Source organism: Oncorhynchus tshawytscha, linkage group LG19 (genome assembly GCF_018296145.1).
Source record: "Oncorhynchus tshawytscha isolate Ot180627B linkage group LG19, Otsh_v2.0, whole genome shotgun sequence".
Lineage (NCBI taxonomy): Eukaryota > Metazoa > Chordata > Actinopteri > Salmoniformes > Salmonidae > Oncorhynchus > Oncorhynchus tshawytscha.
This window is the reverse complement of record NC_056447.1, coordinates 27,683,391-27,710,953: the sequence shown is the minus strand read 5'-3', so window position 1 is coordinate 27,710,953 and position 27,563 is coordinate 27,683,391. Positions and strand designations below refer to the sequence as shown.

The 27,563-nt window shown below is 41.7% G+C and overlaps 1 protein-coding gene across 2 annotated transcripts in view; it reads left to right on the top strand.

Moving 5' to 3' along the window:
- Window positions 1-27,223, top strand: part of LOC112218572 (solute carrier organic anion transporter family member 3A1) — a 64,233-nt gene extending 37,010 nt beyond the window's left edge. The window contains exons 3-10 of one of the 2 annotated variants that reach the window (XM_024379466.2): window positions 14,288-14,386; window positions 14,698-14,985; window positions 20,070-20,234; window positions 20,407-20,605; window positions 23,816-23,984; window positions 24,684-24,856; window positions 24,998-25,062; window positions 25,273-27,223. In XM_024379466.2, the coding sequence (XP_024235234.1) occupies window positions 14,288-14,386; window positions 14,698-14,985; window positions 20,070-20,234; window positions 20,407-20,605; window positions 23,816-23,984; window positions 24,684-24,856; window positions 24,998-25,062; window positions 25,273-25,643 (1,529 nt within the window). In that variant the 3' untranslated portion in view covers window positions 25,644-27,223. The remainder of the gene's footprint in view (window positions 1-14,287; window positions 14,387-14,697; window positions 14,986-20,069; window positions 20,235-20,406; window positions 20,606-23,815; window positions 23,985-24,683; window positions 24,857-24,997; window positions 25,063-25,272) is intronic. The other variant, XM_024379467.2, reaches the window with a different exon arrangement.
- Window positions 27,224-27,563: the final 340 nt, after the last annotated feature.

Sequence of the window (27,563 nt, the reverse complement as noted above, 5' to 3'; positions counted from 1 at the left end):
TATTAACTTGATATAAAAAAGAGACAAGCCGGTAATAATAACAACGCAAGCTTATTGAAACACTTTGCTATACTCATTCATTGCAGCAGCAGTGCTGGTTGTAGTGCATTTTATGGCTTATAAAAGTGTTGAACAATGTGTTAATAGTGCTGAATAGCAACTTAAACACGAACTTATTCGTAAAAACAGCAGAGCTTTGCTGTATTTGTTAAGTCTCTCTCTAGTCATGATTTTAAATCTCACAGTATCAACTTTGTTGTGCGCTCAAGGCTTCTTGTTACGGTCTATGGCTCGAGGAAACTGTGCAGACTCTGTGATCTGAGCTGTCTGATTGGCGAAGGGTAGGCCTGGAGGTGCACTTGATTTGCTCTCTGGGCCTGCCGGGTAGGTCGGAGGTCTATCCTCAGACACATGAAAAGGTTCAAAATGGGAACACTGCATTCCCGGCGCTAGGGCTGCTGAATCAAATGCACCTACTGCCAACAGCACAAAACAAATGTAAAAAATAAGGACACAAGGCTGTTTCATTGGGTTTTTTACAGAAATGTTTGGTGATCGACTAGGAATGCCTTGAAGATCGACCAGTCGATCGGGAGTTGGTGACCACTGTTATATGCACTCCTTCTGACAATAAATCAAAGTCAGTGTGATTTGCATCTCCTAGTATAGTGGTGTGCTCTGAAAACAGACCCATGTTTCAGTTGGCCTGATGCTTACCTAATCCCCAGTGAATGGAACAGACTCAAGCAACTGTAAAAACACCCCATCTCTTTAATGGTCCAAGTTCGAAGGAAGTAAAGTTTACCAAAACATTTAGGTTACTAGCGTTCTTGATTATTATCGTTCTTGGCAATATACCTATACCTAAGATGTTGCAAAGTTATTGCACTGCAGTGTTGCTCTGTATTTTTGCAGCAGGACATAGCAAATGCCAGGTAGAAATGGAGAGTTTGAGGACAATTATCCAATAACAATGGGGAAAGGGACAGGCTGTGCAGTTTACTGGAGGCAGGAAGGGTATTTTGGTCTACTTTACTTAACACACATGGCTTTATTTGAAGGTCAATAGAAAGGGATTTTACTGATGCAAACTATGGTTGGGCGGTATCCAGATTTTATGTCATCATACCTTCCTTCTATCATCCCGGAATGCTAACAGAATTAGCACAATTAATAGTGAATTTTCATGGGGGCTGTTTTCTAAATGCTGACAAGCTCAAACGAAAATAAACTTAATGCAAACACAGGCAATCCAGCTCGTAAAGAAATTCATATAGAGGTAGGAGCTACCGAATGTCATTTTTGGTGAGTTTGGACATTTACAATGTGAATGAGAGACATTGTGCAAATGAACAAAGTTTTGACCCATGCTTGTCTAAAGGAAAAACAGTACTCACTCTGGAGCAGGATGTGTACACACGCTGTGTCTGTGTGGAGTCTGAAGTTGCTAGGGCAATGGCCTGCCTGCTCGGAGATAAGGGGGGAATAACGCAACCCATAACTTTAACTTGCTAGTTAAAGTTATTCAGTGTTATTTCACACAGGAAAATATATATAAAACGCATAAAAAATATCTTGCAGAATTTTGTAAACACAAATGTAAAATGCTTCTTATTGTATTCTCTGCTCAGCATCAGGCTAATTTTGTGCTTCACTTCACTTCACTCAGATGAGAATTCACGGAAGGGCAGTCATAGTTTGCTTTTTAGGTACTATAATTCAATATCTCTTTCCCCTTGTTAGAATGTGAATAACCTTGGTGGAGATGTTTTGCTTGACAACAGATGACTTCATAGGTAAGGCATTGTTGGAGAGATACTGTAACTTTAGCAGTAGTTGAATAGAGAAGTTTGGCTGACCGCCCATTTCCCCATTGCTTCGCCTTCCAGGTCAGAAAAGTTAACACTCGTAATGTATTCAGTTACATTTCCCCCCCATCCTAAACTACCCTTCAAAAGTTGCCTTGACAGAACAATAAGGTGCTATTTCAGAGCACATTGAGCTCAGTGGAGAGAGAGGGAAGAGGAAACTTGTTGGGCGAGACCAGGGAGCACATTGTGTAGACTATATGTGACATGTCTCGAAGATATTGCGCTTTGTCGCCTCACGTTGCTCAGCGTTAATAAGTTGCTGACCCTTCCGTAGGGGCATCACAGAACTGTCCAATTCATTTCATAGATTTTCAGTGTGAATGTTATTCCCTGTCAGTTTGTTCTGCTGGGCACACAGAGAACGGCCCGTGCTGAGTCTGACGACCCAACGCCTTCTTTCCATGTAGGGCTTCTCCCTAGAAGAAAGACTCATCAAAGCCTTTTTACGGGCAGACCCTATCGTCTGTGTAGTTTACTGGAAGGAAGGAGGAAGGGAAGGAGGGAGGGTATTTTGGCCAGGGTTGATATAGTGTAAAGACAGGATATTGTTTGAACATTTTCTAGATTTATAGTCCAACTCCTCCACGTCGTCTCGTTTATTTCACTGTTCTGTATATACAGTTGAAGTCGGAAGTTTACATACACTTAGGTTGGAGTCATTAAAACTAGTTTTTAAACCACTCCACAAATTTCTTGTTAACAAACTATAGTTTTGCCAAGTCGGTTAGGACATCTATTTTGTGCATGACACAAGTAATTTTTCCAACAATTGTTTACAGACAGATTATTTCACTTATAATTCACTGTATCACAATTCCATTGGGTCAGAAGTTTACATACACTAAGTTGACTGTGCCTTAAACAGCTTGGAAAAATCCAGGAAATTATGTCATGGCTTTAGAAGCTTCTGATAGGCTAATTGACATCATTTGAGCCAATTGGACATGTACCTGTGGATGTATTTCCCCTTTCCCCCACTGAGTTTGAAGGTAGTTTGAAGGCATGCCTTCAAACTCAGTGCCTCATTGCTTGACATCATTGGTAAATCAAAAGAAATCAGCCAAGACCTCAGAAAAATATTTGTAGACCTCCACAAGTCTGGTTCATCCTTGGGAGCAATTTGCAAATGCCTGAAGTTACCATGTTCATCTGTACAAACAATACTACGCAAGTATAAACACCATGGGACTACGCAACCGTCATACCGCTCAGGAAGGAGACGCGTTCTGTCTGCTAGAGATGAATGTACTTTGGTGCGAAAAGTGCAAATCAATACCAGGACAACAGCAAATGAGCTTGTGAAGATGCTGAAGGAAACAGGTGCAAAAGTATCTATATCCACAGTAAAACGAGTCCTATATCGACATAACCTGAAAGGCCGCTCAGCAAGGAAGAAGCCACTGCTCCAAAACTGCCATAAAAAAAGCCAGACTACGGTTTGCAACTGCACATGGGGACAAAGATCGTACTTTTTGGAGAAACGTCCTCTGGTCTGATAAAACAAAAATAGAACTATTTGGCCATAATGACCATCGTTATGTTTGGAGGAAAAAGGGGGACGCTTGTAAACTGAAGAACACCATCCAAACCGTGAAGCACGGGGGTGGCAGCATCATGTTGAGGGGGTGCTTTGATGCAGGAGGGACTAGTGCACTTCACAAAATAGATGGCATCATGAGGTAGGAAAATTATGTGGATATATTGAAGGAACATCTCAAGACATCAGTCAGGAAGTTAAAGCTTGGTATCAAATGGGTCTTCCAAATGGACAATGACCGCAAGCATACTTCCAAAGTTGTGGCAAAATGGCTTAAGGACAACAAAGTCAGGGAATTGGAGTAGCCATCACAAAGCCCTGACCTCAATCCTATAGAGAATTTGTGGGCAGAACTGAAAAAGCGTTTGCAAGCAAGGAGGCCTACAAACCTGACTCAGTTACACCAGCTCTGTCAGGAGGAATGGGCCAAAGATCACCCAACTTATTGTGGGAAGCTTGTGGAAGGCTACCCGAAATGTTTGCTCCAAGTTAAACAATTTAAAGGCAATGCTACCAAATACAAATTGAGTGTATGTAAACTTCTGACCCACTGGGAATGTGATGAAAGAAATAAAAGCTGGCCGAAAGCTAACACAACATGATGCCCCGTCAGCTTATTAATTCAGACACTTATATAACTAGCACGTTAAACTTCAGGGTCGCGATACCACAGAATTCTGCTTTTTTTTTTTACACAGGACAAAATTATAATATGCATAAGAAATATCTTGCTGCGTTTTGTAAAAAAGCTTCTTATTGTAATTTCTGCTCGGCATCAGACAAATTTTGTGCTTCAGTTGCAATTCCCTTCTCAGATGAGAATTCACAAACGGGCATTCTATCACAAGACAGCGCTCTGACTGATGTGTAGCTAATTTTCTCTGGTACTTTTCTAGTTGTAGCCAGATTACTTTTCTCCAGTAAAATGCCAGATTAACTTTAAGCAAAACATCAGGAAATGTAGCTGGCTACATTCTTTCTATGATACACATTAGAAATATGATGGCCACGCATCTTTTTTTTTAAAATACCTTGCTTTTTCATTGTAAGCTCTTTCTTGTTTGGCTGCCAACCAAATAGCGTCACTTCTGTTGTCATCTGATGAAAATGAAGCTATTTTCTGCCGATTGTGTTCCACTAATGTTTATTCTGTGAAATCCTGAACACTATTGAGTGAAGAAAACAGGGTTGACTTTTAATATAAAACCCCTGCAATGCACAGCTGGACTCACCTTCTCCTGCTTTCTCTCATTGTGCTATTTACAAACAAACATGTGACTGGCTCAACTGTTCTGGGGAACTATGGTAAGCTTCATAGTGTAACATAATTTGACAGGTGAAATTAAGAATGTGATCTGCTTTATCTCTTAACGTATTGCACAAATTGACTGCAGGTATTTACTTAAAAAATACCTACAAATATTAAAATGTTTTGTAAAACTTCAAAGAAATATGTTTTATGGTTTTAACAGTATTGAAAAAACATCTTGTGGTTATTTCCATATACTGCGTATATGGTATATACTGTATACTGCCACAGCCTAACACAAACGATGTTACAGTAAACTAACGTTTGTTTTGTGTCCAGACCTACAGTTGTATGAATGTCCTCCTACCCTTCCTGTCCTGTACATTGTGTTGTTGTTTTTTGTGACATCCAGTCAGTGTGTAGCGTAACCCAAAAAGGTCTGAAACCCTGGCAGTTGGCACTAGTTTAAGGATGATCTCTGTCTCTGCCTCTCAATCTGGCCCTCTATGAAAGTGGCCTGGGGTGGGCAGGCAGTTGTTTGGCCTCCCACGTTTCACTGTGTCCTTATACTCTCACTGGGCTCTGGAGGATTACTCTCCTTGATGCTTAGTAAACTTGAACAGGATTAATGGAGGGGAACAAAGAATCACTCTGCGCAGAGAGAAAAGCAAGAAAATGAACTGAAAATGACCCACTTTCGATTGTTTGAAAAGGAAATAATCTCCAAAATATCTTTATTTTTTAAACAAGCCGTAGAAAGGTGGTTGCAATTTCAGTTTCATCCACCTGAAAAGACAGAACAAATAATACAACATATATTGTGGTTAAATTCAAATATACTAATTGATAAACTGAATTTTTCGAAGAAATTCAATTTTAAAAAAGGTATCATTTTTGTGAATGATATCATGGTGGAGTTATGTCACACATGCAGCTAACACAGACATATGGAAATGTCTGCTCTACACAAAATTACAACCAATTAATTGCAGCATTACCACAAAAATGGAAGAGGCAAATAGAAGGGGGGAAAAGTAAGTAAGTAAAGTATTAAAGAACATAAATGGTTAAAGAAAAGTGTGATAAATAAAAACATATACAGTGCCTTGCGAAAGTATTCGGCCCCCTTGAACTTTGCGACCTTTTGCCACATTTCAGGCTTCAAACATAAAGATATAAAACTGTATTTGTTTGTGAAGAATCAACAACAAGTGGGACACAATCATGAAGTGGAACGACATTTATTGGATATTTCAAACTTTTTTAACAAATCAAAAACTGAAAAATTGGGCGTGCAAAATTATTCAGCCCCCTTAAGTTAATACTTTGTAGCGCCACCTTTTGCTGCGATTACAGCTGTAAGTCGCTTGGGGTATGTCTCTATCAGTTTTGCACATCGAGAGACTGAAATTTTCCCATTCCTCCTTGCAAAACAGCTCGAGCTCAGTGAGGTTGGATGGAGAGCATTTGTGAACAGCAGTTTTCAGTTCTTTCCACAGATTCTCGATTGGATTTTCCACCATAATTTGCAAATAAATTCATTACAAATCCTACAATGTGATTTTCAGTATTTATGATGAACATTACAGGCCTCTCTCATCTTTTTAAGTGGGAGAACTTGCACAATTGGTGGCTGACTAAATACTTTTTTGCCCCACTGTACATGGTTAGTATATTTTGGATGGTTACATAACTCTGTGTCACTTTGTGTTTCATTGCATATGCCACTAGCATAGTGTGCATACTGTCCCGTGCACAGAACATGCTATTGGGTACATACATGTACAGTGCAGAATTACACCTGTGATATGAAGTGCTTGTATGTTGGCTTATGTGTTTGATGAGTTGAATAGCTTTGAAACCATTTTCTCAAGAGGTTTCATTAGGCTCTGGAGTGATGGTGCCAGGAACAGTGCAAGGCTGGTCACTGTCTTTTATGGCCTGCATTCTGGTTTAATGTCTGTATTGTGTTAGGAAGGTCCATTAGAGGGAGCTGTATAAACTGGAGGTGCCTGTAAAATACAACTTTGCTTGACTCAATACACACATTAGTGGAGGAAAAGGCCCCTCCTGCCTTTAGATCAGGGTTACAATGTTAGACATGACATTGCCACTTCTATTGCATCTCTATTAAACCTATGTCTCTGGAAGAAAAGCCCTCCTCTGCAGATATATAGAACTTCTGAATCTGTGTTTGTTGGAAGTATCCAGTACTACGTATTATCTTATGATATGCAAACCTTCCCCTGTTTTATGTTCATAGATGCAGCATTTATTTCAACATAGAGCATAGAGACTAACATTTTCATTTTCCCAAAAAAGTCTGTGCTGTCGGTCAGTGGTATGGACCACTGGGTTAATTAATATCACTAAAGGATGTGATTTATAGACAGCAGGAAGTGCAGCCTGGTTCTGTTGCTCTCTAAGCAAATTAGTGGAAGACAGAAAGACTAGAGCCCAGCGGTTTTATTGAATTATGTCTGACATGCTCTACAGAGAGTATAATTCACGGGATACTTAAATGCTCGGGCAAAGTACAACAGGAACAAATTAGTTTGTTTTGTACTTGTTCTATAACAGGACTGTTGGAAGAAAATGGGATTTCAGAGGCAATTAAGGGAAATATTTTGGACGATTACCAACAAGACCATTTGACTCAGGTTATGGCCTTAATTAAGATGAAGATTTATTTAATTAAATGAAAATGTCCATTATTTCTCTTGAATAGTATAATATAGCAGTTTTGTCTTAACTGTTTTCATAGAACTTGAGATGAATGAAAGTCATTTTTTGTTTAAGGCATGTCTTATTTTCATTCTCATTTGCTTGTACTGTAACCTCCCCATGCAGAGTAAAATGCTTCCTATCACTGTCATCTAGCAATGCTCAGACTTGAGACTTGAGGTTAAAGACTTGAGGTTTGAAAACATTTGAACTGTTTGTCCTCAGTAGGGGAGGGGTAGGCTCATGTGGTGCAACTGCCTGCCTGGAGAGAGAAACACTGGGTGTTCTTGCTTGTCCTTAGAGTGAGCTTTTCTTTTGACAGCTCTAAAAAATAAATCATCTCTTAGACCGTTTTGCTGGTCATTTCATGTCTTCCAGATAAGACAAAAGGAGGGGGGAATGGCTAGAAGCACTGTAGAAGTCCTGCAGCTCTGTGTTTGTTGTGACTCAGGCAGGGCTGGGTAGCTTCTGTCCCAGGTTCATATCACTAAGAATGTCTTGCGTTCACTGCCATGGAATGTTAAGTCTCAGCATTATTTTCCTCATCTGAAACGCTTAAACCTGCAGGATGACAGCAAAATCATATGCCCCCAGGCCTCCCGAGTGGTGCAGTGGTCTAAGGCACTGCATCGCAGTGCTAGATGTGCCACTAGAGATTCAGGGTTCAAGTCTTGGCTCTGTTGCAGCTGGCCGCGACCGGGAGGCCCATGGGGCGGCGCACAATTGGCCCAGTGTCATCTGCGTTAGGGAGGGTTTGGCCAGCAGGGATATCCTTGTCTCATCGCTCACTAGCGACTCCTGTGGCAGGCCGGGCACAGTGCATGCTGACACAGTCGCCAGGTGTACGGTGTTTCCTCTGACATATTGGTGCGGCTGGCTTCTGGGTTGGATGGGCATTGTGTCAAGAAGCAGTGCGGCTTTGTTGGGTTGTGTTTCGGAGGACGCATGGCTCTCGACCTTCGCCTCTCCCGAGCCAGTACGGGAGTTGCAGCAATGAGACAAGACTGTAACTACTACCAATTGGGGAGAAAAAAGGGGTGAAAAATAAAATTGAATTTGAAAAAATCATATGCCTCTCATTTTCTCACTATCAGATGCACAGAAGGCATGGTCCTTGAAAAAGGTTGAATGTTGAAATATATTAGGTTTATGACATGTCTTGTGCAACAGATGTAGGATAGTTGAGTGTGATTACCAAGGAGATAGTGTTTCTGAAAACAGAGAGTTTGGTTTTAACTTTGAGCCTGTAAGTGAGTGATTATGGACTTACTTTAAAGGCGTCAGCATGCTTCCCAGCCAAAACAGTTTGATAGAGTTTGTGCATATATTATGATGTCATTCTGTGACGTTTTTGTTTGTTTTGGACTTCGTGATGTTTTTTTTCTGAAGGCAATCCGAGGTTCGGAGTCGAAGTCTATGCCCCCTTGTTGGTCATTGGTCAACTGTAGCGATTCTTCAATAAATTATTTGTTGTCATTCAAGGAGAGATGACTCGTTTTCATTGAAAAATACTGCACATCTTAGATGTAAAATTGCGCGACTAAGATCTCTTCGGCAAAAACGTCAAAATGAACGACAGATTTCTGGCGTTATCTTAAATTAATTCTGACTATTTTGAGGAAGCATATACTGGCTACGGTGTCTAAAAATGGACATACAGTACTATTGCTGCTTTTAAGGGAGTATGCGAGCACACTCGTCCGGCACTGAAGCATGCTGACGCCTTAAACGGCAAGCCTCTGAAAGGTGATATCACTAACTGAGTTTTTCTTCTTTGATGTTTCCTGTGGTGAGAACAATGGTGGCGTTGTTGCTATTTGGAAACAACACTCTGTTTCTAAGGAAAAGCTTGAAACAGTGACTGCACAGCACTAATTTGATGCACAACAGACCATTTAGTGTATACACAAGATGGAAACTGTGCTGGAGTTTCTCCTGAAAATGCTGTCAGCATGCATGACAACTTTATTGGCATAATCTGCTCCCTTTGCTTTCCCTCTCCTGCTTTTATTACATTTTTACAACTCTATGTACTATTTTGGGAATAGTTTTGTTCCATGTAGTATTTTATTTGTCTGTCAGGAATGACTTACTGTAGGGACACCATGGTGAAGCTAAGAGTGATCATTCGGTGCATAAGTTATTGTTTCACTGGAATTGACTTGTAGGCTATTCAATCACAGTCAGAGATCAACAATTGTTGTTACAGCTGGTTGGAGAAATAGATGACAGACTACTGGAGTCTGGTTCAAGACTACAGACAAAGTGATTGATCCTAGAGCAGTGTTGGGGAACGGTACTTTTAAAAGTAACTTCTTGCGTTACAATGTTACTTGCAATATAAGTAACTTGTTATGTTACACCGTTACTTACTATGGAAAGTAACTAGTTACATTACTTTTGCGTTACCAAAAACAGAAAACCCTCTGAAGAGGCCTTGCACGTGTTGGTCATTCATTCTTATGCCCAATTGACTATCTTTGATTGACTATATCCTACCGTCAACAGCCTAATCTATAACTCTGGGCTATACCAGCTCAAGTAATAAAGACAGATGCCATATCTCCTTTACAATACTTAAAATCAATAATATAAAACCATCTTGGCAGTAAAGGGAGAGCTCAAATACAAGGACAAGAGGATACTGTTTTACACACATATGAACTGGCCAGAGAGATTCTATGTAAAACTATATGATCACATTGTGTAATTGTAGTGCCCTTTCCTTTTATTGTGAAGACAGAGCTGGAGAAATGTAATTTCTTATCAACTGAGCCTAATTTTATCACCTAGCTACGCTGTTTGCTTTATTACCAGACAATAAATGGGTCAATCGCCTGAACCCGATGATCCTGTGTTTGCGTGTGAATCCTGCAAGTAGCATCAGTCAAGATTTGAGGGGTAACATATGTCCTTTTCTTCTACCAATTTAAAATAATGTGAATACTTCCACGATAAAGGCTATTGTCTCTGCCATCTTGCTAGCTATCTAGCCACCAGCTGCCTTGCCAGCTACATGCTGCAACATTCATGCAGATGCAGGAAGAGCGCGAACCATGGCGAATGTAGGATAGGGGGAGTGATTTTAATTTGTTCCAACAAAGAAAAAGGGAAATAATATTGCAAAAGTAACTCGTTATTATTTAAAGGGATAGTTCACCCAAATTACAAAATGCCATATTGGTTTCCTTACCCTGTAAGCAATCTATGGACTATGACGGCAATCCATGCTTTGGTTTAGTTTCCCTGGCACTGTTTCCACATGCTAACGTTTTGTGGCACAAATCCTATTCAAGTCATGGGACCGATATTATCATTTTTCGGGCACGTTGAAATCATCTATACGTGCTGTAATTTCTAAACCGTTTACCCGATATAGATAAATACCCTCAAATTAAAGCTGACAGTCTGCACTTTAACCCCAAATTCATTATATAATTCCTAATTCAAAGTGCTGGAGTACAGAGCCAAAACAACAAAAAATATGTCAGTCCCAATACTTTTGGAGCTCACTGTAGCTGTGTCTCTATTTGCCTTCAACCAACAGGCAATGTTGGCCTTACTACCAACCTCCCAGACAACCAGGGTTTTTCCTAGGTCTCAGGAAGAAGCAATATGTTTTGTTCCCAGCTTGACAACCCTAAAGCAAACACTCCAGACTTCCCTCTCTTTATCCAGACAAAGTGACCTGATTTGTCCTGTGTTATGACAGGAACAATGTGCAGTACTTTATTGCTGTGCCTTGCCTAGGAGAAACATAGTCATTTACTGAGAGAAAAACCTTACAAGCCAGTAATGTGAAACATATAGCCTATGGAATACAAAAACCACTAAAACTGATGTGTTTGAATGTGCATTTTAATTCCTACTTAGGTTTGAGTGGTATGGTGGTATGTTCAGGAAGCAGGATCTCATTGTCAGTATTCACAGTGATGTACATGTATATACTAGGGATGCACGATATATCGGTAAGCATATTGGAATCGGCCGATATTAGCTAAAAATGTCAACATCGTCATTGGCCCGATGTCTAGTTTAATGCTGATGTGCAAAACCGATGTCAAATCAGACGTGCATACCTATATAACGTAGATAGATGACTTAAGGACGAAAAATATAGAGCTACACATGCAACACATTCCTAACCTAGCTCACAATGTCTGCTGTGTGGATTGAGCAGTCAACAAGTAGAGCAGTCATTTGAAAGAGTAAGAACATTTCAGCGAGACAACTCAAAGACGAATGCCAAGATAATGGGATTCATTGCCCTTGACAATCAACCGTTCTCTGTCGTGGATGATGTTGGCTTTTGCCGACTGGTCGAGCACCGGTAAACACTTCCACTATTTTTCATGCTGCCCTACCGGAGTTACACAGCATCCATGAACTACTTGATATGGGCGTCACTGCTATTAGCTTCACGACTGATATTTGGACCAGCGATGTCAGCCCCATGAGCATTATGATTCTGACAGCACAGTGGGTCCACGAGGATGTCCTACTGAGGAAAGCCGTATTGCTTGCTCAAGAATGTGCTGGTTCTCATGCAGCTGCTGACATTTCAATGGCATTTGAGAACATGTTTGAAACTTGGGAAACATGAACACTCCTGGCTCCATTCGAACAATTGACTCGAGAAATAAGCTCAACTGTGTCTGCAGCAGACGTGATACCCTGTCATGGCATTGAAACACCTGCTCAACAAAAATGCCAACACAGACCATCGGGTTAACGTGGAAAACTCTACTAGAGGCTGTGAACAAGGGATTCGATGGCGTTCTCTCTGAACCTCTACTTTGTCGACACCATGCTCAATGCTAGGTACAAGGACCGCTACTTCAATGCAGACAAGAAACAGAGTTTATGTGAAATGTTACAGACATGGCTGGACAAGATGGAAACGGACACAGTGACAGTGCACACTGAGGAAGAGAGGCCACAGACAGACAGAGCTGAAACTTCACTGCTTGACATGTACGATGAAATCCTGGTGAGACTGAATAAATGAACAACAAAACAGCACGGCAAGTAAGTGAAAGAAATATGTGTGTGCGTGTTTCAACTATTTAACTGTACTTGAATGCTTAAAACGCCGCTAAAATGTTAAATATCGGTTATCGGTGTCGTTTTCTTTTTGGCAAGGAAAATATCGGATATCAGTATCGGCCAAAAATGACATGTCGGTACATCCCTAGTATATACAGCTTTGATCTAAGCCAGTGTAATTTAGTGAATGGTGAAACTGACAAATTTTTTCCATACATGCTTATTAATTGGCTGCTCAAGGTATATGCATAACATCTGTCATGCTGACTGGAGCTGGGTTCCCATCGGTGCTAGGGCTGACCCGGAGCCAGCACGGCAAATGTCAGGCGGGTGCTCCACTCAGTCGTGCTCCTGCTCCCTTCCCTTCCTCTCTCCACCCCTCACTTTAATGGAGCACAACTGCAAAGGGAGCTGGGATTGCAAGGAATGCTACTGCTTTTGTGTATCTCTAAATCATCACAATTAGTCAACCAGCTAGGACGCAATATCACACCTCTGCTTAAGTGTTCTCTGCACTTTCTAGAAAGGGAAGTGGGATACCTAGTCAGTTGCACAACTGAATAGATTCAACCGAAATAGCACTGTTTCATAATCATTTTGTTTGTCCTTTGTTCGCACATTTTAAAGTAAAGTGAAATTCCAGTAAACTCATTGCTGGATTAAAACATGACTATTTTAGGGTTTAAACCCATAATGCACCCATAATGCATAATCTGACTACCATGCACTAGTGGGAAAAGGGAAACACTCGGCAAACATACTTTATCTTGTGCAGGCCTGATGAAAAAGAGACACACTTCTATCTTCTGACATTTACAGTATCTGTGTTTTTTTGGCTGTGAATGGACTTGGGTGAAGTCCATTGGGTGTTGGGTGAAGTGCTGCCTGTCGAACCCCCTCCCAATGTCTGTCTGCCCATCAGGCGTTTCAAACAGCACCTGCCAAAGCTCAGTGTTACGCTAAGTGTCATTTTATTTCAGTAATAACATGGCCATGGGCTCTGAGCCTCCACAGCACAAGACCTGACTGGCCTGAGCTTCAGCTAGAGGCTCTGGGGAGTGTCAGTTGGTCCAGGAGCTGCTTACTGCTTTAACCCACATTATCCATAATATCCAATGCCTGTCTCACTAACACATTAACAAATGTGATGTTTTGTTTCCACTTTCAATCAATCAATTTACATTAAATGAGACAATGTGTCGAAAGATAAAAGGAGATTAGGTGACCAAATAAAGCCTCCCAGGTCTTCATAAGCGCTGGCTCTTTGTCCACCTCTGTCTGTCTGACTCCGTGTGCCAGGCTCTCATCCACCCTCTGACAGATAACACTTTAATGAGGATGTGTGGTCCCACAGTCCTGCTTCAGCTGGTCACACTATTAGAGCTGGGAAGTTGTAGATTTTGACTGTTTTATAGTAGGTCTCTTTTATATAAAGTTTTTTATTTTTTTCGATATGCACAGTATGTAGAGCCAGTATAATTTCTCTGATTATTGAATGGCATCAGTAGGTTGATGATTGTCCAAATCTGTCTGGTTGGGATCAGAGGTGATACACATGTTTAAGTGCAGTTCAATAGTTTCCTTGACTCTGGCTCATTTTTTTTCTTCTCATAATTATTTACATAGCATGCTTAAATACAACACGTGTCCTTACAATGAAATAGTCCCTTGATTACGGCCCTCTGCATTATAAAGCTTGCCCCATACTGCCCTCTGGAAAATGCCATGGATTAGTGAACATGGTTCACCACCTTGTGGTTGAGTTTAGAATTGTTACATTTCATCCATGAGATAGATAACATGTTGTCTACTGTACTACTATAAAGCCTTATCTCTCTATTTGTCTCCATGTCATTCCAGGGATCGTCTTCTCTACTTTGGTGTTTGGGCCTGCCTGTGGTTTCCTCCTGGGGTCCCTCTGCACCAAGTTCTATGTGGACTTCCTCTTCATCGACACCAGTGAGTTACTGGGAAATACAACCTCACATCACTCCCAACACTGTTCTATGGAAAAGCAATTAAGAAGTCCATTAACCTAGCAACACATAATTAGAGCTAAGTACTTTGTTATTCAAGGTAAGCCAAAATAATGTTAATTTGGTTTATTAACATTCTATAATTATGATTGAATTATGAGCCTATAATCTAATTGTTAAATTAACACTCTCCCTCTAGAATCTAACATTGGAATTCCTCAGTAGTTGAATATAAGTCAAGAGGCAAATGTTTTCCTCTCAATATTTAGTCTGATAAGTGTTCTGTCTGCACAGGTAAACTGGACATCACTTCTGATGACCCTCGGTGGATCGGAGCCTGGTGGGGAGGCTTCCTCCTGTGTGGTGCCTTGCTCTTTTTCTCATCGCTCTTCATGTTTGGCTTCCCCCAAACCCTGTCAGACCGAGAGAAGGACAGGGACGGTGGAGGGGAGAGTGAACAGGCCATGCTCCCCTCTACCTCTCTACCCCTGGACTATAATGAGATGCCCAAGTCAAGCAACGGGGTCGTACACAATAACCATGAGCCTGTCAACGGCCCCACCTGCTTTCAGCAGCTCAGAGGTGAGGGGGGATTTTTTCTGTCCATTTTTTCTGTCCATTTATATTGCATTTAGTATTTGTTCAGTTAAATTAACACTTGTTATGTATTGTATATAGTGTAGCACAGCACTTGTTCTCCATCTGTATCCCACCATGATTTGTTAGAGTACCTCACAATCAAATGCTGACCGTATTACCTCCCAAGTGTATATTCCCCCTCAAGCCAATACCATGACGATCCTCAAGGAACAAACTGGAAACAACATATCCTGAGGCCGCATTTATTGTTGCTGAGGATTTTAACAAAGCAAATTTGAGGAAAATGTTACTGAAGTTATATCAACACACACAGTACTCGCGCATCAAAAACTCAACCATTGTGACTCCCCCTTCCGGGATGGCTACAAGGCCTGCCCCCACCCTCCCTTCGGCAAATCAGATCACGACTCCATCCTGCTCGTCCCTTCCTATAGGCAGAAACTCAAACAGGAAGTACCCATGCTAAGGTCTATTCAACGTTGGTCTGACCAATCGGAATCCATTCTTCAAGATTGTTTTGATCATGCGGACTGGGATATGTTCCGGGTATCCTCTGAGAATAACACTGACGTATACACGGACACAGTGACTGAGTTCATCAGGAAGTGTATAGGGACGTTGTTCCCACTGTGACTATTAAAAACCTACCCAAACCAGAATCAGTGGATAGATGGCAGCATTCAAGGACTGTGGGCTCTAGCTCTCTGTGGCCGACGTGAGTTAGACATTTAAGCATGTTAACCCTCGCAGGTCTGCGGCCCCGACATCATCCCTAAACTCCTCCTCAGAGCTTCCGCAGACCAGCTGGCTGGAGTGTTTACGTACATATTCAATCTCTCAATCTCTCTTATTCCAGTCTGCTGTCCCCACTTGCTTCAAGACGTCAACCATTGTTTCTGTACCAAAGAAAGCATAGGTGACTAAACTAAATGACTATTGCCCCGTAGCACTAACTTCTGTCATCATGAAATTCTTTAAGAGGCTAGTTAAGGATCATATCACCTCCACCCGGAGGTGAGGGCCCTAGCGGAGTGGTGCAAGGAAAATAACCTCTCCCTCAACGTCAGCAAAATGAAGGAGCTGATCGTGGACTTCAGGAGACAGCTGAGGGAGCACGCCTCTATCCACATCGATGGGACCGTAGTGGAGAAGGTGAAAAGCTTCAAGTTCCTTGGAGTACACATCACTGACAATTTGAAATGGTCCACCCACACAGACATTGTGTTGAAGAAGGCACAACAGCGCCTCTTCAACCTCAGGAGGCTGAAGAAATTTGGCTTGGCCCCTAAGACCCTCACAAACTTTTACAGATGCACAATTGAGACCATCCTGTCGGGCTGTATCACCACCTGATATGGCAACTGCACTGCCCGCAACCGCAGGGCTTTCCAGAGGGTGGTGCGGTTTGCCCAACACATCACCGGGAGCATTCTGCCTGCGTTCCAGGACACTTACAGCACCCAATGTCACAGGAAGGCCAAAAAGATCATCAAGGACATCAACCACCCGAGCCACGGCCTGTTCACCCCGCTATCATCCAGAAGGTGAGGTCAGTGCAGGTGCACCAAAGCTGGGACTGAGAGACTGAAAAACAGCTTCTATCTCAAGGCTGTGAGACTGTTAAATAGCCATCACTAGCCAGCTACCACCTGGTTACTCAACACTGCACCTTAGAGGCTGCTGCCCTATGTACATAGAAATGGAATCACTGGTCACTTTAATAATGTTTACATACTGCTTTACTAATTTCATATGTATATGCTGTATTTTACTGTATTTTAGTCAATGCCATTCCGACATTGCTCATCCTAATATATATACAGTGCCTTGCGAAAGTATTCGGCCCCCTTGAACTTTGCGACCTTTTGCCACATTTCAGGCTTCAAACATAAAGATATAAAACTGTATTTGTTTGTGAAGAATCAACAACAAGTGGGACACAATCATGAAGTGGAACGACATTTATTGGATATTTCAAACTTTTTTAACAAATCAAAAACTGAAAAATTATTCAGCCCCCTTAAGTTAATACTTTGTAGCGCCACCTTTTGCTGCGATTACAGCTGTAAGTCGCTTGGGGTATGTCTCTATCAGTTTTGCACATCGAGAGACTGAAATGTTTTCCCATTCCTCCTTGCAAAACAGCTCGAGCTCAGTGAGGTTGGATGGAGAGCATTTGTGAACAGCAGTTTTCAGTTCTTTCCACAGATTCTCGATTGGATTCAGGTCTGGACTTTGACTTGGCCATTCTAACACCTGGATATGTTTATTTTTGAACCATTCCATTGTAGATTTTGCTTTATGTTTTGGATCATTGTCTTGTTGGAAGACAAATCTCCGTCCCAGTCTCAGGTCTTTTGCAGACTCCATCAGGTTTTCTTCCAGAATGGTCCTGTATTTGGCTCCATCCATCTTCCCATCAATTTTAACCATCTTCCCTGTCCCTGCTGAAGAAAAGCAGGCCCAAACCATGATTCTGCCACCACCATGTATGACAGTGGGGATGGTTTGTTCAGGGTGATGAGCTGTGTTGCTTTTACGCCAAACATAACATTTTGCATTGTTGTCAAAAGGTTCAATTTTGGTTTCATCTGACCAGAGCACCTTCTTCCACATGTTTGGTGTGTCTCCCAGGTGGCTTGTGGCAAACTTTAAACAACACTTTTTATGGATATCTTTAAGAAATGGCTTTCTTCTTGCCACTCTTCCATAAAGGCCAGATTTGTGCAATATACGACTGATTGTTGTCCTATGGACAGAGTCTCCCACCTCAGCTGTAGATCTCTGCAGTTCATCCAGAGTGATCATGGGCCTCTTGGCTGCATCTCTGATCAGTCTTCTCCTTGAATGAGCTGAAAGTTTAGAGGGACGGCCAGGTCTTGGTAGATTTGCAGTGGTCTGATACTCCTTCCATTTCAATATTATCGCTTGCACAGTGCTCCTTGGGATGTTTAAAGCTTGGGAAATCTTTTTGTATCCAAATCCGGCTTTAAACTTCTTCACAACAGTATCTCAGACCTGCCTGGTGTGTTCCTTGTTCTTCATGATGCTCTCTGCGCTTTTAACGGACCTCTGAGACTATCACAGTGCAGGTGCATTTATACGGAGACTTGATTACACACAGGTGGATTGTATTTATCATCATTAGTCATTTAGGTCAGCATTGGATCATTCAGAGATCCTCACTGAACTTCTGGAGAGAGTTTGCTGCACTGAAAGTAAAGGGGCTGAATAATTTTGCACGCCCAATTTTTCAGTTTTTGATTTGTTAAAAAAGTTTGAAATATCCAATAAATGTCGTTCCACTTCATGATTGTGTCCCACTTGTTGATTCTTCACAAAAAAATACAGTTTTATTTCTTTATGTTTGAAGCCTGAAATGTGGCAAAAGGTCGCAAAGTTCAAGGGGGCCGAATACTTTCGCAAGGCACTGTATATTTGTTAATTCCATTCTAACAGTGACATGCTTACTTACGGACCCTTCCCAACAATGCAGAGAGAAAAAATTTGAAAAAATACACAATAAGTAAGGACAACTTGTCCATATACACTGGTTACCAGTACCGAGTTGATTTGTAGGGCTATGAGGTAATTGAGGTAGGTACAGTTGAAGTCAGAAGTTTACATACACTTTGGTTGGAGTCATTAAAGCAAATTTTTCAACCACTCCACAAATTTCTTGTTAACAAACTATAGTTTTGGCAAGTCGGTTAGGACATCTACTTTGTGCATGACACAAGTAATTTTTCCAATAATTGTTTACAGACAGATTATTTCACTTATAATTCACTGTATCACAATTCCAGTGGGTCAGAAGTTTACATACACTAAGTTGAAAAACTGCGTTGAAATGTATTTCATTTCACCTCAGGAGTAAATGTCAGTTGGCTTTTCATAGCCGATCATTCAGAGTATCTCTACCACTCCTGCTGTCTCTAGAGAGTTGAAAACAGCAGGTCTGGGACAAGCTAGCACGTCCGGTGAACAGGTCAGGGTTCCATAGCCGCAGGCAGAACAGTTGAAACTGGAGCAGCAGCACGGCCAGGTGGACTGGGGACAGCAAGAAGTCACCAGGTAGTCCTGAGGCATGGTCCTAGGGTTCAGGTCCTCCGAAAGAGAGAGAGAGAAAGAGAGAATTACACCAGATAAGACAGGATAAATACTCCAGATATAACAGACTGACCCTAGCCCCCGACACATAAACTACTGCAGCATAAATACTGGAGGCTGAGACAGGAGGGGTCGGGAGACACTGTGGCCCCGTCCGACGATACCTCCGGACAGGGCCAAACAGGCAGGACATAACCCCACCCACTTTGCCAAAGCACAGCCCCCACACCACTAGAGGGATATCTTCAACCACCAACTTACCATCCTGAGACAAGGCCGAGTATTGCCCACAAAGATCTCCGCCACGGAGATTGTGCCGTATTTGTCTAAGGTGTATGTAAACTTCCGACTTCAACTGTAGGTGCAAATATAGAATCTTAATTTGATAACTTTTTTTGCTGCGAATTTTCCTGCACAGCAGGAAATGCAATCTTGTAGTATATTCAAGATTTTTAAAGGCTTCTAAGGTTAGTAATTTCCACTTAAAAATGTCAGACTTGATTTTCCCTAACGAAAAATGTATCTACCCTCAACTTTTTTAAATACATTATTATCCACATAATAATTCACATTTCCCATTGCTGTAGGATTATTTTATTTCATGAAAATGTTCTTTCTCAAAACTGCGATTTGAAAAACACAGTTCCAGATTCTGTTTTGTAAAGTCTGGACTGTTGAGTCTGATAAGTCATCTGGGGTAGTGTACTATATATGTTGTCTGTTATGAGAAAAGAAAGCAAGGGACTTAAATCCTTTGCTTCTACTGAAATGATATAGCTTTTTACTAGTTATGAGGAAAGAATAAAATAAATTCCACATACAAATTACAAAATGTTTTCAGATCTTTATATGAACCTTTCACCAGTTTAGTGTAACTGGCAGATTTTTTATTTATAGCGAGAGAGAGATGTCTGTGTCCATGTGACGCTTTGATATTAAGGATCTTCTCTTTTCAGTGATCCCTAAAGTGACCAAGCACCTCCTGTCCAACCCAGTGTATACCTGCATCACGCTGGCTGCCTGTATGGAGATTGGTGTAGTGGCTGGCTTCGCTGCCTTCCTGGGGAAGTACCTGGAGCAGCAGTTTAACCTCACAACCTCTTCAGCCAATCAACTACTAGGTGAGTGGCATGCACATGCACGACACACACACATTCTCTCTCACATACACACACATACATACAGTCCCAGACCCCCTGGTGCCACACAGTAGACAGAGAGCAGTACAATGAGAAGAATCAGTGCAGTATATGAGAAGGAGATTAGCTTAACCTGGTGGTATTAACTCTCCAGGTATGACGGCCATCCCCTGTGCTTGTCTGGGGATATTCCTGGGGGGGCTTCTGGTCAAGAAGCTGAACCTCTCAGCCCTGGGGGCCATTCGCATGGCCATGCTGGTCAACCTGATCTCCACCGCCTGCTACGTCTCCTTCCTCTTCCTTGGCTGTGACACAGGACCTGTCGCTGGGGTGACCGTCCCCTATGGCAACGAGTAAGAACAGCCTGTACATACACTGGTTTAGCATATGTAATAGCAGTGCTCCTTTTGGGGGCAGGGTGGTTGATGAAAGTGGGAACAAAGCCACACTCTGACTACGGAAACATTTGTCAGAATATACGTTTTACTAAATCTGTTTCCACCCATTTTTTATTTTAAAATTTGTATTTTTTAAATAACAAATATACGATAATAGCTTGTAGGGGAATGTTGTGTAAGTTGAACTATTCAGCATCATTCTGTCAAGGAAAATATAGTATTCTTTCTAACAAAGATATCTACATACACTACCGTTCAAAAGTTTGTGGTCACTTTGAAATGTCCTTGTTTTTGAAAGATAAGCAAATGTTTTGTCCAATTTAAAATAACATCAAATTGATCATAAATACAGTGTAGACATTGTTAATGTTGTAAATGACTATTGAAACGACAGATTTTTTTTTAATGGAATATCTACATAGGTGTACAGAGGTCCATTATCAGCAACCCTCGCCCCCTCATCTGACCATAATTCCATCCTCCTGATTCCTGCTTACAGGCAAAAACTAAAGCAGGAAGCACCAGTGACTCAGTCAATAAAGAAGTGGTCAGATGACGCAGATGCTAAACAACAGGACTGTTTTGCTTGCACAGACTGGAATATGTTCCGGGATTCCTCCGATGGCATTGAGGAGTACACCACATCAGTCATTGGCTTCATCAATAAGTGCATCGATGACGTTGTCCCCACAGTGACTGTACGTACATACCCCAACCAGAAACCATGGATTACAGGCAACATCCACACTGAGCTAAAGGCTAGAGCTGCCATTTTCAAGGAGCGGGACTCTAACCCAGACGCTTATAAGAAATCCCGCTACGACCTCAGACGAACCATCAAACAGGCAAAGTGCCAATACAGGACTAAGATTGAATCGTACTACACCGGCTCCGACGCTCGTCGGATGTGGCAGGGCCTGCAAACAATTACTAACTACAAAGGGAAGCACAGCCGAGAGCTGCCCAGTGACACGAGCCTACCAGACGAGCTAAACTACGTCTATACTCGCTTCGAGGCAAGCAACACTGAAACATGCATGAGAGCATCAGCTGTTCTGGACGACTGTGTGATCACTCTCTCCTCAGCCGATGTGAGTAAGACCTTTAACCAGGCCAACATTCACAAGGCTGCAGGGCCAGACATATTACCAGGACGTGTGCTCCAGGCATGTGCTGACCAACTGGCAGGTGTTTTCACTGACATTTTCAGCATGTCCCTGATTGAGTCTGTAATGCCAACATGTTTCAAGCAGACCACCATAGTCCCTGTGTCCAAGAACACTAAGGCAACCTGCCTAAATGACTACAGACCGGTAGCACTCACATTGGTAACCATAAAGTGCTTTGAAAGGCTGGTCATGGCTCACTTTAACACCATTATCCCAGAAACCCTAGACCCACTCCAATTTGTATTCCCGCTCAAACAGATCAACAGATGATGCAATCTCTATTGCACTCCACACTGCCCTTTCCCACCTGGACAAAAGGAACACCTACGTGAGAATGCTGTTCATTGTCTAGAGCTCAGCATTCAACACCATAGTGCCCACAAAGCTCATCACTAAGCTAAGGACCCTGGTACTAAACACCTCCCTCTGCAACTGGATCCTGGATTTCCTGACGGGCCCCCCCAGGTGGTAGGGGTAGGAAACAACAATCTGCCACGCTGATCCTCAACACTGGAGCCCCTCAGGGGTGCATGCTCAGTCCGCCTCTGTACTCCCTATTCACCCACGTCTGCATGGCCAGACACAACTCCAACAGCATCATTAAGTTTGCAGATGACACAACAGTGGTAGGCCTGATCACTGACAACGATGAGACAGCCTATAGAGAGGAAGTCAGAAACCTGGCCTGGTGGTGCCAGAATAGCAACCTATCCCTCAACGTAATCAAGACAAAGGAGAGGATTGTTGACTACAGGAAAAGGAGGACTGAAAAATTGTCAAAGACTCCAGCCACCCCAGTCATAGACTGTTCTCTCTGCTACCGCATGGCAAGCGGGTCCGGAGCGCCAAGTCTAGGCGCTATGTGATCGTCTGGGGGTGCTTTGGCGGTGATAAAGTGGAAGATTTGTACAGGGTAAAAGGGGACTTGAAGAAGGAAGGCTATCACTCCATTTTGCAACGCCATGCCATACACTGTGGACGGCGCTTAATTGGAGCCAATTTCCTCTTACAACAGGACAATGACCCAAAGCACAGCTCCAAACTATGCAAGAACTATTTAGGGATGAAGCAGTCAGCTGGTATTCTGTCTATAATGGAGTGGCCAGCACAGTCATCGGATCTCAACCCTATTGAGATGCTTTGGGAGTAGCTAGACCGTATGGTACGTAAGAAGTGCCCATCAAGCCAATCCAACTTGTGGGAGGTGCTTCAGGAAGCATGGGGTGAAATCTCTTCAGATTACCTCAACAAATTGACAACTAGAATGCCAAAGGTCTGCAAGGCTGTAATTGCTGCAAATGGAGGATTCTTTGATGAAAGCAAAGTTTGAAGGACACAATTATTACTTCAATTAAAAATCATTATTTATAACCTTGTCAACGTCTTGACTATATTTCCTATTCATTTTGCAACTCATTTCATAATGCCTTGCATTACTACGCCTGGGAAGAAAACACTTCAATTTGCTCAACTTGCCATCTGCTCAACCATTGGCTCAACTTAGCTCATGGCCTTTGGCTCAATTTACCCAAAGGCAAACATTTTGACTATATTAGACAACACAGCTACAATGATGCACTTTCATGCTAGGTTTAGGACCTCATATTGAAGCTTATAGAGACCCCAACTTATTTATAGAACAATCTAACACAACAAATTAATTTGACTTTGTGAAAATCTGTTTTTTGGACTTAACTTGCTTACCAATTTTTCCTTGTAGTTTCTTCCTTCACAAACTCCATGAAATTATGACCCCTTTCTAAATATTTGGTCAAATGATTCATTTGTCTATGATTTCCTAGAAACAGGGATGGCTCAACTTCCCATTTGGCTCAACTTACCCTACACTCACCAACTGGAAATGTGCTTTGCACTGTTTAACTTGTTTATTTAGGGACATAGTAGCATTCCTATATGTACACAGTATAGTCTGAACAGCTGTTTGTATCTCTCTCGCTTCCTCTCTCTCTCTTTCTTTCTCTCCCTCTCTCTCCAGGACACTGCGGGTGGGCGAGAAACCAGAGGTCCCCTGCATGAGTAACTGTAACTGCTACACCTCCTCAGTCAGCCCAGTGTGCGGCTCCAACGGAGTCACCTACCTGTCCTCCTGCTTTGCAGGCTGCACTACAACAGTGAGCACAGGCATCTACCCCCCTCTGGCTCAGGTCATTACCCTGGAAGCCTTCCACCCTCACCTCTCTGCGTCCCATTATGTCCTGTGATAGATAGAGGCATTCACCACAGCCCAAATGCTAGATCATTAAAGAACAGAGCAGCCATCCTAGAAATAGAATCCCTGGAATGGACACAATGTTCTGTCTTATGAGCAACTGTGGACCAGTAGAGTATGTTGTCTCCAATGCTCCCATGTACCATACAGATGCCCTGATGTTATGTTACCCTTAATTAAACCAAAGTGACTTCCATCATGGCCTTCATGCACATCAAACTGTGACAAATCCTTAGCTTTTCAATGGCAATGTTGCGTCTAGAGATCCTACAACTAGATGGTCTTCATCGTTACAACTTACTCTGTATTTAGATGCTTCGCCCCATGCTGTGAACCGAAGCAGGCTGTGGATGAATGTTCTTTATCACACTCCTCTCACTTTTATGAATCATAGGTATTTTCTCTGTGTTACTGTGTGTAGTCAGAGCAGTGACCTTTCTACATATGAAATCTCTGGATTGTTATTATCACTGCACAAACAGAGTCACCACCATTCGTCATTTTACATTTCCCCAACAACCTACATATAGAGAGATGGAAGAGATGTGAGAATGCCGTGTTGTATCTGTGTTCATCTGGCTTGTTGTCACATAAAGTAATACTAATGCAGATATACCTATTCTCTTGTCTTCAGAATTTGACAGGGTGTACATGTATATCCAGTGACAGTGAAATGGCCACAGCTGTCCCAGGGAAGTGTCCCAGTCCAGGCTGCCAGGAGGCCTTCCTTACCTTCCTCTGTGTCATCTGTGCCTGCTGTATGATCGGCTCCATGGCTCAGACACCCTCCGTCATCATCCTCATCAGGTAACACCACTGGAATTCACCTCAACACCATGCCATAACATGGCCAGTAGAACCCAGTCAAAATGTAGAGAGGGTGTACTTTACTCAGACATCTTTCTCTTTCCTGTGTGTAACAAATACTGTTTCTCCTTCTCTTCCTAGGACTGTGAGCCCTGAGCTGAAATCATATGCTCTTGGAGTTTTGTTTCTCTTGCTGCGACTACTTGGTAAGTTATAGTACTGTTACACTTACATCTGAACTAGTCAGGTTGCACTGTTACATTACTTTGTTTATAAATCAAACATACTGGAGTTTCAGATGCTACAGTTTGTTGACCAGTACTGGTGTAATGTTAAGGCTAAAGTATTGATTTCTTCACTTGTAGAGATGAAAAGCTTGTGCTGCTGATGTAATCCGCTCCTCACCTGTTTTGTAGGATTCATCCCCCCTCCTCTGATCTTTGGTGCTGGGATTGACTCAACTTGCCTTTTCTGGAGTACAGAGTGTGGGGATAAGGGAGCCTGCCTGCTGTACGACAATATCGCCTACAGACATCTGTACGTGAGCCTGGCCATCGGTCTTAAGGTCACCGCCTTCATTCTGTACACCACCACCTGGTACTGTTTACGCAAGAACTATAAGAAATACATCAAAAATCATGAGGGCTATACGACGCCAACCGAACTGTTCCCCTCCAGTCTCACAATGGACAACATGAAGGATGGGAGTCAGAACCCAAACAAGACAACGTTTATATACAACCTAGAGGACCATGAGTTGTGCGAAAACATGGAGTCGGTTTTATAGTTTCTGAACCATCCAAAGGACTATCTGCTACATTCATTATTAAATAAGTTCATAAATGACGATCATCCTCCTTTGTATTTTTTTTAAATTCAACATTAGAATGTTTTCTATCTGAAGTCCTATACGGGCCCTGGAAGACTGTTGCTGCTCTCTTCTCCTTGGTAACCTTTGATAGAGGCCATTTTGTTTGTAGAGGTGTTATCAGCAAGGGTATAGTCCAGTACCAGTGAACTCTGTTGTGATTGTTAGTAGAAGACAACTATTGTCTGGCTCTGTCCTGCTCCTAGGTGATTAGATGGTCAATATTATGCTACTGTTATAGGCGCCATACTTCTACTCGCTCGAGTATAACATGGATCCAGTCACTGAAAATGACGGGACCTGTTTGGTCAGTTTCACTATGGGTTACATTTCGTTCCCTTCCACCATGGACCCAAGACATAAGTATAAATGATAGGACGTTTCTCCACGTTGCCAAGAATATATAAATAAAGAGATGTTGTGTCATTATGTGTTGCATAATATATGTTATATTTTGATGAAACAAACAAGAGAGCTTTCTCATGTACTATATAGTGGAGAAAGTAGAGCGCTTATATAGGACAATGTTCTAACGTTACTGTATGCATTCAGTGTCAGAATGAAGTTCAGTGGTAGTAGCTGAAATGGTGTTAATGTCAGCATACACTGTACAAAAACAGTACTCTTACTGGAACACAGACACTGTTTCTGACTATAAACATAGAAATGAGTTGGTCTTTCTATGGGTTCAAAAATGTTATATTATTCATATACATTTCTATCATTGTGAAAGAGATAAATCTGTCTTTTTGCACAGTCCTTTCTGAATGTTGTAAAAGTTTCTTTGCCTTTCTATGTACATGTTTTATTTGCTTTGTTTATTTAACCCTAATATGTCTTAATATGAGGGATTATCCAGATAAGAATTATTATTTATGTTTTGAGGGGGGCTTTTGCACCATAGTAGAAAAGCAAAGAATGGAAAATCAACAAGTCTTTGTGTGTGTGTTATAATGACATCTCTTCAAGCTAAACAATGAAGATTCAAGTTTATATATTTGTACTGTATATGTGAGGTTCAGAATGTTGTATTAGAATTAACTAAACTGAGATGATAATATAGGAATTTGACATTTAATTATTTAAAAAATGTTTAGTTGTGATATGCATCACACAAAATGGGAACCAATGTCATAACAAGAGAGGAATAAGAAACCAAGTTCAAAGCCAACTACACCAGTGCTTTGCGTAGGGCAGAGCAGAACTGCTTGTTACTTCAGAGCATGCAGAATCTGCATGTGAATTCACACAAAAGGTACTGGGAGTAATTTATATGCAACGGCTGATAATCCTACAACAAGGTAATAGGCATTCTTATTTTGTTATCCCTTGATATCATTTTTTGAAGACCCTCAAGGCCTGATGGCACACCTAACTTCTTTTACAGTTTCTCTACAGCAAAACTTTTAGCATTGTCCCTTTTCTTACACTTTTTTGTATGGCAGGATATAATTTATTTTACTCTGGAAATAAAATTATTTTTCAGATAATAATCCAGACATGGTGTCATTTTCACTTTATTTCTTTACAGGGAAAATATCAAATCAAATGTTAATAGTCACATGCGCCGACTACAACAGTGAGCCCCTAACCAACAATGCAGTTTAAAAAAAACAAGATTAAGAAATAAAAGTAACAAGTAATTAAGAGTAGCAGTAAAATAACAATAGCGAGACTATATACATGTGGGTATGGGAACAGAGTTAATGTGTGGGGGCACCGGTTAGTTGAGGTAATATGTACATGTAGGTAGAGTTATTAAAGTGACTGTGCATAGATGATAACAACAGAGAGTAGCAGTGGTATAAAAGAGGGGGGGGGGCAATGCAAATAGTCTGG